Source organism: Podarcis erhardii (genome assembly GCF_964252035.2).
Source record: "Podarcis erhardii genome assembly, chromosome: 13".
Classification (NCBI taxonomy): Eukaryota; Metazoa; Chordata; class Lepidosauria; order Squamata; family Lacertidae; genus Podarcis; species Podarcis erhardii.
Window position 1 is genome coordinate 7,608,560 of NC_138502.1, and position 12,928 is coordinate 7,621,487.

Genomic DNA, 12,928 nt, shown 5'->3' on the forward strand with positions numbered 1-12,928 from the left:
GAAAACCTGGGAGCTGAGAGTTGTATTAATGTAACATTTTTTATATGTAACTGTATATTTTTGTAATATTTTGTTTAAGTTGTCTGTGGTTGCTTGAGATTTTTGTACACTGCTTAGAGATATTTTTAATATATTAAGTGGAGAATAAACTAAATAATCAACCAATCTTCAGCTAGTGGGTCAGTACCCACTAAGAGATCATGACCTGTTCCAAGGTGGATTGCAACAAGAGAAAATATATGGCAAATATTAAGAAATCGGTCCGTAAATGTATATTTGCCTTAAAAGCAGATCCAGGATCTGTAAAGATTGAAGGTCAATGTGTTGACTATTTGAGAAAGATATAAATGTTTAACTTAACATACACTGATTAATTCCACCCATTGTTTCATTTTCGAAATTGCTTTATTCTTGGTTGCTCATATTTCAGCATTTCCAACAGATTGCTGTCAATGCTGCCTTTTGACATTATAACAATGATTGAAGACATCTTGAGTTTTCCATTACCAATTGGATTTCTTTTCTTTTCTAGAAAACCTTCCCTACAAATGAATGATGACTGCCTACAATGGAAAACAAGTCTACCATAGTTGCTGAATTCATCCTTGTGGGCTTCACCAGTGTCCGGTGGCTACAACTTCTCCTGTTCGTACTTCTCCTCATAACCTACTTCTTGACCATTGGTGGGAACGTCCTTATCATCTCCATCACCTTGCTTGACCATCGTCTCCAGACCCCCATGTATTTCTTCCTCAGAAATTTCTCTCTCTTGGAAATTGGTTTCACCTCTTCCACCATCCCCAAGGTTTTGCTCAACCTGGCCTTTGATGACCAAACCATTTCTGTTACAGGCTGTTTCACTCAGTCCTTTTTCTATTTCATACTGGGGACCACTGAATTCTTCCTCTTGGCTACTATGTCCTTTGACAGATACGTGGCCATCTGTAATCCACTTCGCTATACAACCATCATGAACAGTCACCTCTGTACCCACTTAGTGTTGGGCTCTTGGATATTCAGTTTCCTATACCTTATTGTTCCTCTTATTTTGTTGTTCCGTTTACCCTTCTGTGGCCCAAATGTCATCGATCACTTCTTCTGTGATAATCTGCCATTGGTAAAGCTTGCTTGCACTGATACTCAGTCCCTAGAATTGCTTGATTTTCTCCTGGCCACTTTTAGTGTCCTGGGAACTTTAACTGTGACCATAGTTTCATATTTTAAGATTATTTCTACTATCATGTACATCCCTTCAAAGGCAGGGCGGCAGAAAGCCTTCTCAACTTGTGCCTCCCACCTTCTGGTTGTCTTCATCACCTATGGAAGCTGCATTTTTATGTATGTCAAACCAAGGCAGAGTGGGGGACTGGACCTCAGCAGAACGGTGGGTGTTCTGAACAATGTGGTGTCTCCGCTACTCAACCCGTTCATCTACAGCTTGAGGAACAAGCAGGTCAAGGAGGCCCTGAAAGATGTCATTGGTCAGAGAATTAGGTTTTCTGGGATTTTCAAGCACTGATGATTTGAAATGGGACTGTAGAAAGGTTTTAGAAACATGGGAAGGTGTCTTGTACTGAGAGAGACCTTTGGTGCATCTGGCCCTGTATTTTCTATACTGATGGGCAGAGGCTTGCCAAGGGTTCAGACAGAGGACATTCCTAATCCTATCTGGAGATGCAAGGGATTGAACCAGTGACCTTTTGTGTGCTCAGTCGAATACATGCTACCACCACACAAAAGGTAGATATTCTGCCCAGACAAACCCTGTTATTATTTTGCTAATGGTGATCCTTCCTTTTCCTCTTTCTGCTCCTTCTATTCACTCCCCTCTGAATCAAACAGCAACAGTGTTCATTACATAGTATCAGTGACTAAAACAATTTAGGTAAAGAGCATCCAGTCTCAGGTTTGAACTTGTTACCAGCAGAATGAATTCTTATTGTTTCCCAATGGCATTCAGTTCAACTGATATTCTGGCAACATACGCAAAGGCATTCAGTGTGAATGGTTGGCAAAAAAACTTGAAAATTGCTGAAATAATAAAATAATAAGGAGGGTAAAAAAAGGAAGAAAGCAAAGTTTTGGGAGAAAATGGTTTTCTTTTGTTAGTTACTGCCAATATACAGTGGTACCTCGGTTTGCATATGTCTTGGTTTGCATATGTTTTAGATTACAAATACGTCAAACCCGTAAGTGCGTGTCTGGGTTTGCAACCTTTTTTTGTGTGTGTGTGTATTTCAACCCATTTTTTGGGGACTACGAACAATTTTTTGGGGAGGCCTCATTGGTGAAAGCACACCTTGAGTTACAACCTGCTTCGGTTACAAACGGATCTCTGGAACGGATTATGGCTGTAAACCAAGGTACCACTGCATATGTAATTTTCATGTAAAACAATGAAGATTTTAAGTTGTATGAGTAACTTCTCACATGATACAATTCACTCTAGGCTTTGCACACATTGTTTTCCAGCAAGCTAATACAAAGATTAAAACTACAAAATGAAAAGGCAACAAAATAAGCACACACCAAAAGACTCCTAAAGGGAACAGATAATAAACTATCAAGGAGGTAAGGAAAGGTTGAGCACTATATTACATATTGGTTTGCATCTACAAAAATAATACAATGAAATAACTAAAAAGAACTTGCCAATGCACATGGAATGCACATCTACAACCTATGAGCCTTACAGACTAATATGTTACAAAATTGGCTTTATTCATCAGTTGTACAGTAGGTTTCCTGCTCCTCAGAGAATTAGAACAAACGTCTCTTGTGTAGCCAACCTAGTAAAGACCCAATATCTCTTATGCTTTGTGCTTAGGGATGTCAGCATGCACCACTATGTCTGAGAGGCTGATTCAGTCCTGATACAAAGAGATGTAGAAATACATACAGTCATGCTGATAAGCTTATATGAAGCAAGGAAGCAAAGAATATTCAGGAAGGCATAGTCAACTGAGAAAAATGGGAACTGGGAAACCTATATGTTGTAAACTGGGAGTAAATCCCCTATAATACTGAGCCTTGCTCTGTTAGAGTGAGCCGTTTTTAGCCTTTATCTTTGCTTGGGAAGCAAGCAGGAAATCAGCTTCAGCACAACTGAGTCTTGCATTTAAGATCCTTTACCAGCTGCAGCTTGTAAGTTCTAGGCAATCATTTGCCATCTGCAGAAATCAGAGTCTAGGCATCATTCTGCAGAGGACCAAGGAGAATATGCGGATGCCCTCTGGTGAGTGTGGATTGTAACTGGTGAGTACTTTGCAGAGAACTCGTATCTGGATGGTGAATGGCTGTGTTATAAACAATATAACACTGCAACTCTCTTCTAACAGCTTCTCCTTCTCTCTGTAAGGTGCGCAGCTTGGGGCTAGGTTTCTGAGAGTTACATCTGAATATTATTATTATTATTATTATTATTATTATTATTATTATTATTATTCTCAGCTTACAACATAATAAAAACATCAATCCTTAAAAAGTTCCCTAAACAGGGCTGCCTTTTAGAAGAACAGATAGTTGTTTATTTCCTTGACATCTGATGGGAGGGCGTTCCACAAGGAGGGCGCCCCTACTGAGAAGGCCCTCTGCCTGGTTCCCTATAACCTTGCAGTAGGGAACTGCCAGAAGGCCCTCAGTGCTGGACCTCAGTGTCTGGGCTGAACGATGGAGGTGGAGACACTCCTTCAGGTATACTGGGCCAAGGCCGTTTAGGGCTTTAAAGGTCAGCACCAACACTTTGAATTGTGCTTGGAAATGTACTGGGAGTCAGTGAAGATCCTTTAGAACAGGTGTTATATGGTCCTGGCAGCCACTCCCAGTCACCTTGAAAGGTAGCCCTACATACAGCACATTGCAGTAGTCCAAGTGGATTATAACCAGAGCATGTACCACTCTGGCAAGACAGTCTGCGGGCAGGTAGGGTCTCAGCCTGCGAACTAGATGGAACAGGTAAACAGCCGCCCTGGACAGCTGTGAGTCCAAAATTACTCCCAGGCTACACACCTGGTCTTTCAGGGTCCCCCAAGAACAGGACTTCTGTCTTGTCAGAATTCAACCTCAATCTATTAGCTGCCATCCATCCGCCAACCACATGTGCTACAACAGATAGTGACTACCTGTATATATTTCCCACCACTATCATTACCAATCAAGAGGCAAGTGTGTATGATAAAATAATTTATTGAGATACAAATATTAAAGGGTCTGATGGCTGATGAGTGTTACAGAACTGTATGCTTCTAGTTTTACAGAGTCTTATTGGTTATATACAGCACAATGACTAATAACAATGCTGGGCCTCCTTTCTTAAACTAACTCTGCCACCACCCAAACACTCTCTTCCCATATCTCACTGCGATTACCACACAATTGTTTCTCTGAACTGTCTCCCATTATTCACACTCCCTTTCAAATTCCTATCCAATCACTACTCACTTCCCACATTCCAAGCAAACTCTCTTCTTCTCCCAACCAAACTCATACCCCAATTCATATATTATTGTTACCTACACATTTACTACTTATTAGTTTACCTTAGTTTCTGTAATATTATTACATATTTGCACAATATTATTTACATAAATTCCAGATTTACAGTGCCCACATTTCTTCCTCCTTCCTCAAACAATTCAGCTGTGTTTGAAGAATCCATGCCAAAATAATTCATATTGGACTACTGAAAAATGGGGACCTCATAACTTTACACTGGCACCAAAATTCACTGATACATGGAGACAACCAAAAATTTAGAGACAAACAACTGAGGGTCATGGTCCTCAGACATCTGGTTTGCCACTGTGGGAGAAAATAAATGATGGATTGCTTAGTGTCGCAAGGGAACTGACAGGCAACATACTTAGCGAACAGCCAAAAGAAACCAGGCATGCAGCAAGCTTCTTCTTCAGTTCATTTATTAGTATCAAGCAGAAACGCATGGAGTCTACTCCCTCAAAGCTTGAGCTGTTGCCCAGAGTGTCCTCTCCTCACCAGATCACTTTCTATGTGTTAGCCCCCTCATGCTGCCTATGGCTGTTGCCAAAGGACTGTTTCTGTCTCTGCCTGGTTTTCTGCTCTGTGACATGGATGAAATACCTGGTCTTAGCAAAGGAGAGGGATGTGGCAGGCTCTCAAGGGACATACTATCAACTGACTCCGGTACTGTCTCTGTCACATCTGGTTCCTGCCTCTGTTCAGAGCTGGTACACCCGCTGGCTTCCCCCTGTTCCTCACCCTCCAATATGTCCCAGTTCCTTTCTTCTGATGTGTGCCCTGTTTCCTATCATGAACCTGGGTCCATATTACCTACTTCTGTGCTCTCCCTGGAAGCCTCTTGGCCAGGCAGTCTCCACCACTCCTCCTCATCCAGCCAGTCCCTGACACATAGAGACCTTGATTGGTTTCAGAGAGTATATTCTTAAATATATAAGGAATTACTGTATTGATTAAAGGGAGTGAATCAACACTAAATGACTTCCGCTTTTGAAGAGGCCAGCCTTATTGACTCATTTTCCTTCACTTTGTTTTCAGAGAAGTGCCCAGAAATGAGGAACAACACTGTTGTGAGGGAATTCATACTCCTGGGCTTCAGTGACAAATGCTGGCTTGAAATCTTGATCTTTCTCCTGCTTTCCACCACGTATGTTCTGACCATATTGGGAAACACAGTGATTATTCTGATCACGCTGGGGAATAACCAGCTCTACACCCCAATGTATTTCTTCCTCCGACATCTTGCAATTGTGGACATTGGTTTCACCAGCACTGTCCTTCCAAAAGCTTTGACCAACATGGCCACTGGCCAACAGACTATCTCCCTACCTGGTTGTTTCACGCAGGTGTATCTATTCCTGGTTGTGGGAACCACAGAGTTTGCTCTGCTGGCAGTCATGTCCATTGACAGATATGTGGCTATCCGCAACCCTCTTCACTACTCAACCATAATGAATGGCCGAACCTGCTCATTGATGGTGCTCTGCTCTTGGGCTGGGGGATTTTTGCTTATCATGGCTCCAGCAATTACATTATTTCAAATGCCCTTTTGTGGTCCAAATGCCATGGACCATTTTTTCTGTGACATTGGGCCTCTGATTAAACTGGCATGCACAGATACAAGTCTTCTGGAACTCATGGTTCTCCTCATTGCTGTTCTTTCTCTCCTCGGGACCTTGGCTATAAACATTGTATCCTACATCAATATTATTTCCATCATCATGCGCATCCCGTCAACAGCAGGGAGGCAAAAGTCTTTCTCCACTTGCGCTTCTCACAGCATCGTGGTCTCTATCGGCTACGGCAGTTGCATTTTCATGTACATAAAACCAAAAGGTGCCAATGAATTAATTTTCAACAAAGGGGTGGCTCTTCTGAACACTGTGGTGGCCCCTCTTCTCGTCCCTTTCATATATTGCCTTAGGAATAGACAGGTCCGGGATGCCTTGAGAGGAACAACTAAGCAATTTGTTGGTAGGTTTTGTAAGACTCCAAGTTGATTTTGGGTAGGATTTGGCATCAAAATCAGGAACCTTTGGGTGCCAGCTGCAATAGGCAACCATTTCCATTAAATTCTGTTTTGTGGAATGGGTCACATTCACACCATGCATTTAAAGCAGTGTTGCGCCTCTTTAAACTCCTATGGCTTCCCCTCAAAGTATCCCAGGAACTGTAGTTTATTAAGGGTTCTTAGAGTTGTTAGGTGTCAGGGACCATGCTGAGGAGGGCTACAATGAGGAGGCATGGTGGGAGCCACGGCCTCCCCCTGACCCTGAATCTCCCCAGGAGCAGGAGGACAGTATAGATGTAGAACAGTGGTTTGCAGAGGGGCATAGTTCAAAAGGGAAAAGCTAGGAAAATGGATGAAGAGCAGCTTGGAGAAGAAACACTGGAAGAGAGAGGGTTAACAGATTCACAGTTGTTGGATAGCATCCCCCCCCCCCGCCCCATTCTAGGAGAGCTGAGAAAGTTGCCGAACAGAAAGTACAGCGACTACAAGCTCAGGTTGCCAGACGTAGGGGTGACATGGATTGGGAGGGATGAGGGGGGTAGCCTTAATTGGAAGCACTGCCATTCTTAGAGGGAAACGTTTGTTATCCCTCGCTGTGATTATTATAGGAATTCAAACTGGTATGGAGACTCTGCTCTCTTTGTTTTGCTTATCTACTGCCACGTGAGGAGGAAGCCAATTCCTTGAAGCCTGACATTAGGAGACCCCTATTTCCCTTCATGAGTGGTTTAACAACCAATCTCCTTTCCTAACCCAGGAAGTGAGGGATGAGCCTGTTTGAGAGCTGTTATATAAGGGACTCTATAAACTAATGGAAGTCCTCACATTTATCAGTTGTGGATATTTTCTGTTGTAATCTTTGGAAGAATCAGGTCTTCTCTACACATTATCAATATGTACTGGGAGCTTTTTCTGAATGGATATTGTATGTGCTCAACAGAATTAGTGATAGGGAAAGAGTTTTTCAGTTCACATTTCATGATGAGCCAACCTAATTCACACTTTCTGAAATAATGTGAGAACCAAAACATTGCCATTCTTTGAAATTTGCACCTCTTTGAATTTGTTTGTATTGGATCCCTTGCTATTTTGTATTTATTTGGATATCTCAATCTAGTTATCTCTTTTGCCTTTGCTGATTAATAAATTTGGTTTTTAAAAAATAAAGCCGGAGGGAGGTTGCTTTTTAAAATCAACAAAAAAACAATTAACTCTTAGTGAGTTCTTTCCTTGAATCTTATGGGATTACTTTCCAGTTGTTCTAAAATTACCAAGTTAAAAAATGGGGCACTTAAAAAAGCTATGTTTTTAATCATGACTGATCGTGCTGCGGTGTCAGGCTGCATTGTCAGCCAAGAATCAGAGAAATGATAGTTCTTACCAAGCAATTTATTCAGTAATTCACAGAGAGTGACGAAGCAATGCAGCCTTCCCTAATAATGGTGTTGCTCTAAATAAAGTCCCACCTCCCTGCGTCTTCCCTATTCTACATCATCCCTGCATTGGCTAATCTGAGCTTTCTGTCTCTGAGCTCTCTGTTTTACTACCTTCAATGCACGCCTCGTCCTGGGAGAGGGGGTCAGGTATGCTTTCCAAGGACACTGAGTCTGTCAGCTGTCTCTCTCCTGGTGCTTCTTCTTCCTGCTGTTCCTCTTCCAATATTTCCCAGCTTCTGCCCTCTGCAGCGTTTTACTAAATACTGTTCTAAATCTATACTGTCCTCCTGTTCTCAGGAAGGTTCAGGAGAAAGAGAGTTGGCCTCCACCATTCCTCCTCAGTCCAGCCCCTGACATGGGGTCATGTATGTCTTGTGGCATGGATCCTGTTTCCCAACGTTGCAAGAAAAGGTGTGGAGGTGCACCCTGAGGGAAGAGTTGAGGCAGGCCTTCAACACTTCTTTTGGGATTCTGTCTTATCCTGAGAGTTGATGGTGTTCTTCAGCTCATCAGGGGAAGGAAGGACATCTACCTCTTCCAAGATAGGCATAGTCTGGATGCTGCCAATGGCTGTGTCAGCAACCATGCTTTCCTGCGAATACAGTTCTTGATAGAACTTTCCATGAAGGAGAGTCCACAACCTTCGAAGGGAGTCCATTTCACTGTAGAACAGCTCTTACCCTCAGAAAGTTCCTCCTGGTGTTTAGTTAGAATCTCCTTTCTTGTAACTTTGAGCCATTGGTTTGAGTACTACCAACCAAATAAATAGTTTGTACTACCAACCAAATAAGTAGTTTCAACAAACTGCTGGGAAAACCAGTTTTCTGGGTGCAATTCACAATATATTCCAAGCACTTGAACAAAAATGTATTTCAGGTGTATTTGATTTTGCATTTCATTTCATTAATTTACTTTATTCTCCTTTTACTCCAAGGAGTCAAGCAGAAATCCACAAATCACTTCATTAACTTATGGCTGAGTGATCTCAAGTCTCCCCATGCTTAGTTGGACTCAAACCCCTTCAACACACAAATCTGCTTTAAACTACATGCCAATATCAATTATCCTTCAACCAGGCTATATTTAAACCTGAAACCGTGTGTGTGTGCTACTTTACAAAGCAGGAGGCCAGCACTTAGCTGCAAGGTGTAGGAAATGCATTCCATTACCATGTACATTTTGTCACCTCTCTGTGTGCATTCTAATGTTGATTCATTATATAGATCAATAAATAGTATTAAATTCCAGGGATGGGCAGAAGGTATATTAGAATAGCTACTGTTAAATCTCTGGTTGATTTGTAGTAGATCAGGCAAAGTTTCTGACTCTCAACTGTCTGAAAATAACAGCAGTTAAAAATCTCCTCCACCTTCTAAATCTGGCTACCGAAAAGGCATTATCTTAGTTCAATGATATGTTCCACTCATACATAGTGTGTGGTTTGGGAAAAGTCCTGAAAATCAAAAAGAGAGGCCAGGAGAACCACATTTGTCTCCCAAGCCTGAGGTAGCTCACCCCTGCTAAACAAAATGCACCTGTCTTAGGACTATATAGTTCCCTCTTCATCTCAGAGAATGACGTTATGGTCCACTACAGTACATTTAGTTCAACTGTAAGGTATAAGTGCAGGTAAAATCACCACAATTCTTTCTATTATACAGAGTTTCTGGTGATCTTCTCACAAGCGAACAAGGGCTTACATTGAAAAAGTGTAGCTGAAGACAGAATATTGAGGAATTGAACATTAGGGTCACTGGAAAGTTCCAGCTACATACTGAAGTCAATGCTTTGCCCACAAAATTAAGCATGATTCATGAGCAACTTCCGAAGCTTCTGAGTCTCTGAAGCTTTGCCCTGACCAAAAATCCCTTGCAAGATGCCCTTGACCAAATCATTTCTCAGTGTATACACGAAAGGACTCAGGAATGGGTTGACTATACTACTCAGTAATGCCGGAACCTTGCGAGCCCCCAAAGCAGACTTCTTAGATGGGATCACATACAGTAAGATGGAGATGCTTACAGCCATTAGGAACAAGGTGAGATGAGAGGCACATGTGTTGAAGGCCTTCTTCCTCCCAGTGTCAGTGGGTATGGCCAAAATGGTGGAGACAATGTATGCATAGGAGATGAGAGTTAGAAGTAAGGAGCAGAGGATGACCATTGTTGACAGCAGAAAAGTGATTATCTGTATCAAGCCTGTATCGGTACAGGATAGTTTCAGTAGAGGCTCACTGTCACAGAAGAAGTGGTCAATGACATGGGACTTGCAATAGGAGAACTTGGTGATCATGATGGTTGGGTAGAGGACAGAGATGAACCCACCCAGCCAGCAGACCAATACCAATTGGACACAAACCTGGCCATTCATAATGATGGGGTAACGTAATGGGTTGCATATGGCCACGTAACGGTCATAGGACATGGATGTCAAGAGGAAGTACTCCACTGTGGCCAAAAAGAAATAGAAGTAGGATTGGGCCATGCAGCTAGCAAATGAAATGGTCTTGGCTCCAGAAAGAAGGCCCCTTAGCAAGCTCGGAACAGTCACAGTTGAAAAAGCAAGGTCCAGGATGGAGAGGTTGCCAAGGAAGAAGTACATGGGTGTATGGAGGCTGCTGTTGGTGGAGGTAATGAACAGAACAACCATGTTACCCAACAGCGTCAAGATGTACACAGCTATGAGAACTGTTGCCAACAGAATCTCTGCTTCACGTTGCATCAGAAAACCTATCAGGATGAAGTCTTCATATCCGGTGTGGTTTCCCATCTCTAATCTTTCAAAACAAAACAAAACAAAACAAAACAAAACAAAACAAAACAAAACAAAACAAAACAAAACAAAACAAAACAAAACAAAACAAAACAAAACAAAACAAAACAAAACAAAACAAAACAAAACACACACACACACACACACACAAACAAACACAAAGAGAATTTGCCTCCATAAATTGGCATGCAACAGCAATCAAATTAATTTCTAGCGCAGATTTGAGTTCCAAAGAGTTGGAAGGGACCTCAGATATCTTGTAGACCAACTCCCTGCTGATGTAGGCTATGCGTTGCTACACTATGCCTGAAAGGCTGTCGTCCAGCATCTGCCTAAAAGTTTCTAATGAAATCTGGGAGCCCATGGAATCATATACAGATTCGGCTGCCTAAATTTCAAATACAGTTTTAAGGATTGTATATCAGCATTGAAAACTGTACTTCTTCTTCCTCCCTCCTCATCCCCCATCTACAACCACAACCTGATGATCTACAGCAGGGGTGTGCAGATTTCTGACTTGTCAGATCTATTTTGGCTGATGATGATGATGAACTATAATCCTAAGATATACCAAGCAGAACCAGGTGGAAAAGACTTCTAAATAGACTGAGAGACCTTGGTGCCTCTGAGTGGAACTGAGCTAAACTTAGAAGTACTCTCTTGGTTAGCTTTCTTCATTTCCACAGTCCAATTCAGCAGAAGACACAATTTTGTTGCTCTCATTGCCCAATGATTGGGAGTTTGAAACCCTTTCTGGTCTATTGCAAATCAGCTACACAACTCCCAGTAGCTCCTGATCAACCATATTTTAGGGTTGCCATATTTTAAATAGTGAAAATCCAGACAGAAAAGTTGTTGAGCCATTTTTATGGGAAATCAGCAGAAATGACACTGTTGACATGGGTTGCTATACATCCAGATTTTGCCAGATATTTCTGCCAATTTCCACCCAGACCAACTACAATATTCCATATACGTCCGGGGAATTTCAGATAAGTGGCACCCCTACTGATCTACAGCATTTGTTCACTGACTGTGGTTTTAAAACTGTAAGACAATTGACCCAAGAGGCTTTGAGAGGACAACAGGAGGAGGGGACTGTGGCATATAATCCAAACTTTACAAAGTGACTTCTGATTTGTCCTGAAAACAAAATAATACCCTTTTTGTGCACATTTTCTCCCATGAACAACATTTTTGTACTTTTTTTGGTTTAGTAGAACCCTCCAGATTATTCACACAAGAAAGACTAGCCTCATCCTACAATATAAATGGAAGGCAATTTGCCTGAAACAGTGAAAAACGGCTGTGTAAAAATACTCACTTTAGCATATGAACAAGATGCAGTCTGATGTTCCTTTTAGTTCCATTTCATTTAATGAGAGACCCTAGGTGCTCTTCTTCTTTGCTGTATCCATCTAGCGGTGAATGACCATCTATCCTCTTTTTAATTGTCTAACAGTACATTTGTAAGACTCAGAAGTAAGTCCCCCTGAGTTTGAAATGACTTTGCTGAATCACTGCATTGAAAGGAAGGAACCTCAAAGGTCATTTGGTCTTCAGCCCTTGTGGCTGAAGTGTCACACTTCCCACAAAGCACTTCATGTAGTATTAGCTTAATCTACTATTAGCTTAATCCATTTTGGAAGCATATAGAAATGGCAATATTGTTGTTCCAGGAAAACAACTGAGACAGCATCAAACGGTCAGTCCGCACTTTCCCTGCTTACCAGTGTTTTAAGCATGAATTTTTGGGAGTTTAAATGAACATCCCCTTCAAGAAGAGATCACAACATGTAGGGGTGTTTTCCTCCTAAAATAGTTTTATACAAATGCTGTTTCTGTGGAGTTGATTGATAACAAATGTGTAGGCAGAATGGATTGGAAGGAAAGGGAATGAGACAGAAAATGCTCTCTTACTGACAGGAGAGACATTATTCCAAAAGTATTTAGAGGAAAAATGGGAAGTGAGGTGAGTCCACAAGTTGAACAAGAAGTCAATGTTCAATTTGTACTCTACAGAAAAATCTGAAGCTTCTTCTCACCTAAAATCTCATCCCTCCTCCCCTTCTGCAGCCTACTTTCTCAATCCATTGTGTGTTCACTTTCCTAAGATGATTCTATTCATCTTCTCTAGGGATGCAATCAGAAGAACATTCCAAGGCAAGGCTTACTTGTTAACAGGAAGCTAAGGGATTCCATTATTTGTCACCCT

At 41.7% G+C, this 12,928-nt stretch overlaps 1 protein-coding gene across 1 annotated transcript; it reads left to right on the forward strand.

The window, feature by feature from the left end:
• Nucleotides 1–568: 568 nt before the first annotated feature.
• Nucleotides 569–1,519, forward strand: LOC309328383 (olfactory receptor 6E1-like; the record flags this gene model as incomplete). The annotated part of the gene is made up of 1 exon (XM_081838379.1): nucleotides 569–1,519. The coding sequence occupies one exon, from the start codon at nucleotides 569–571 to the stop codon at nucleotides 1,517–1,519; it is 951 nt and encodes a 316-aa protein (XP_081694505.1).
• Between the last annotated feature and the right edge of the window lie 11,409 nt (nucleotides 1,520–12,928).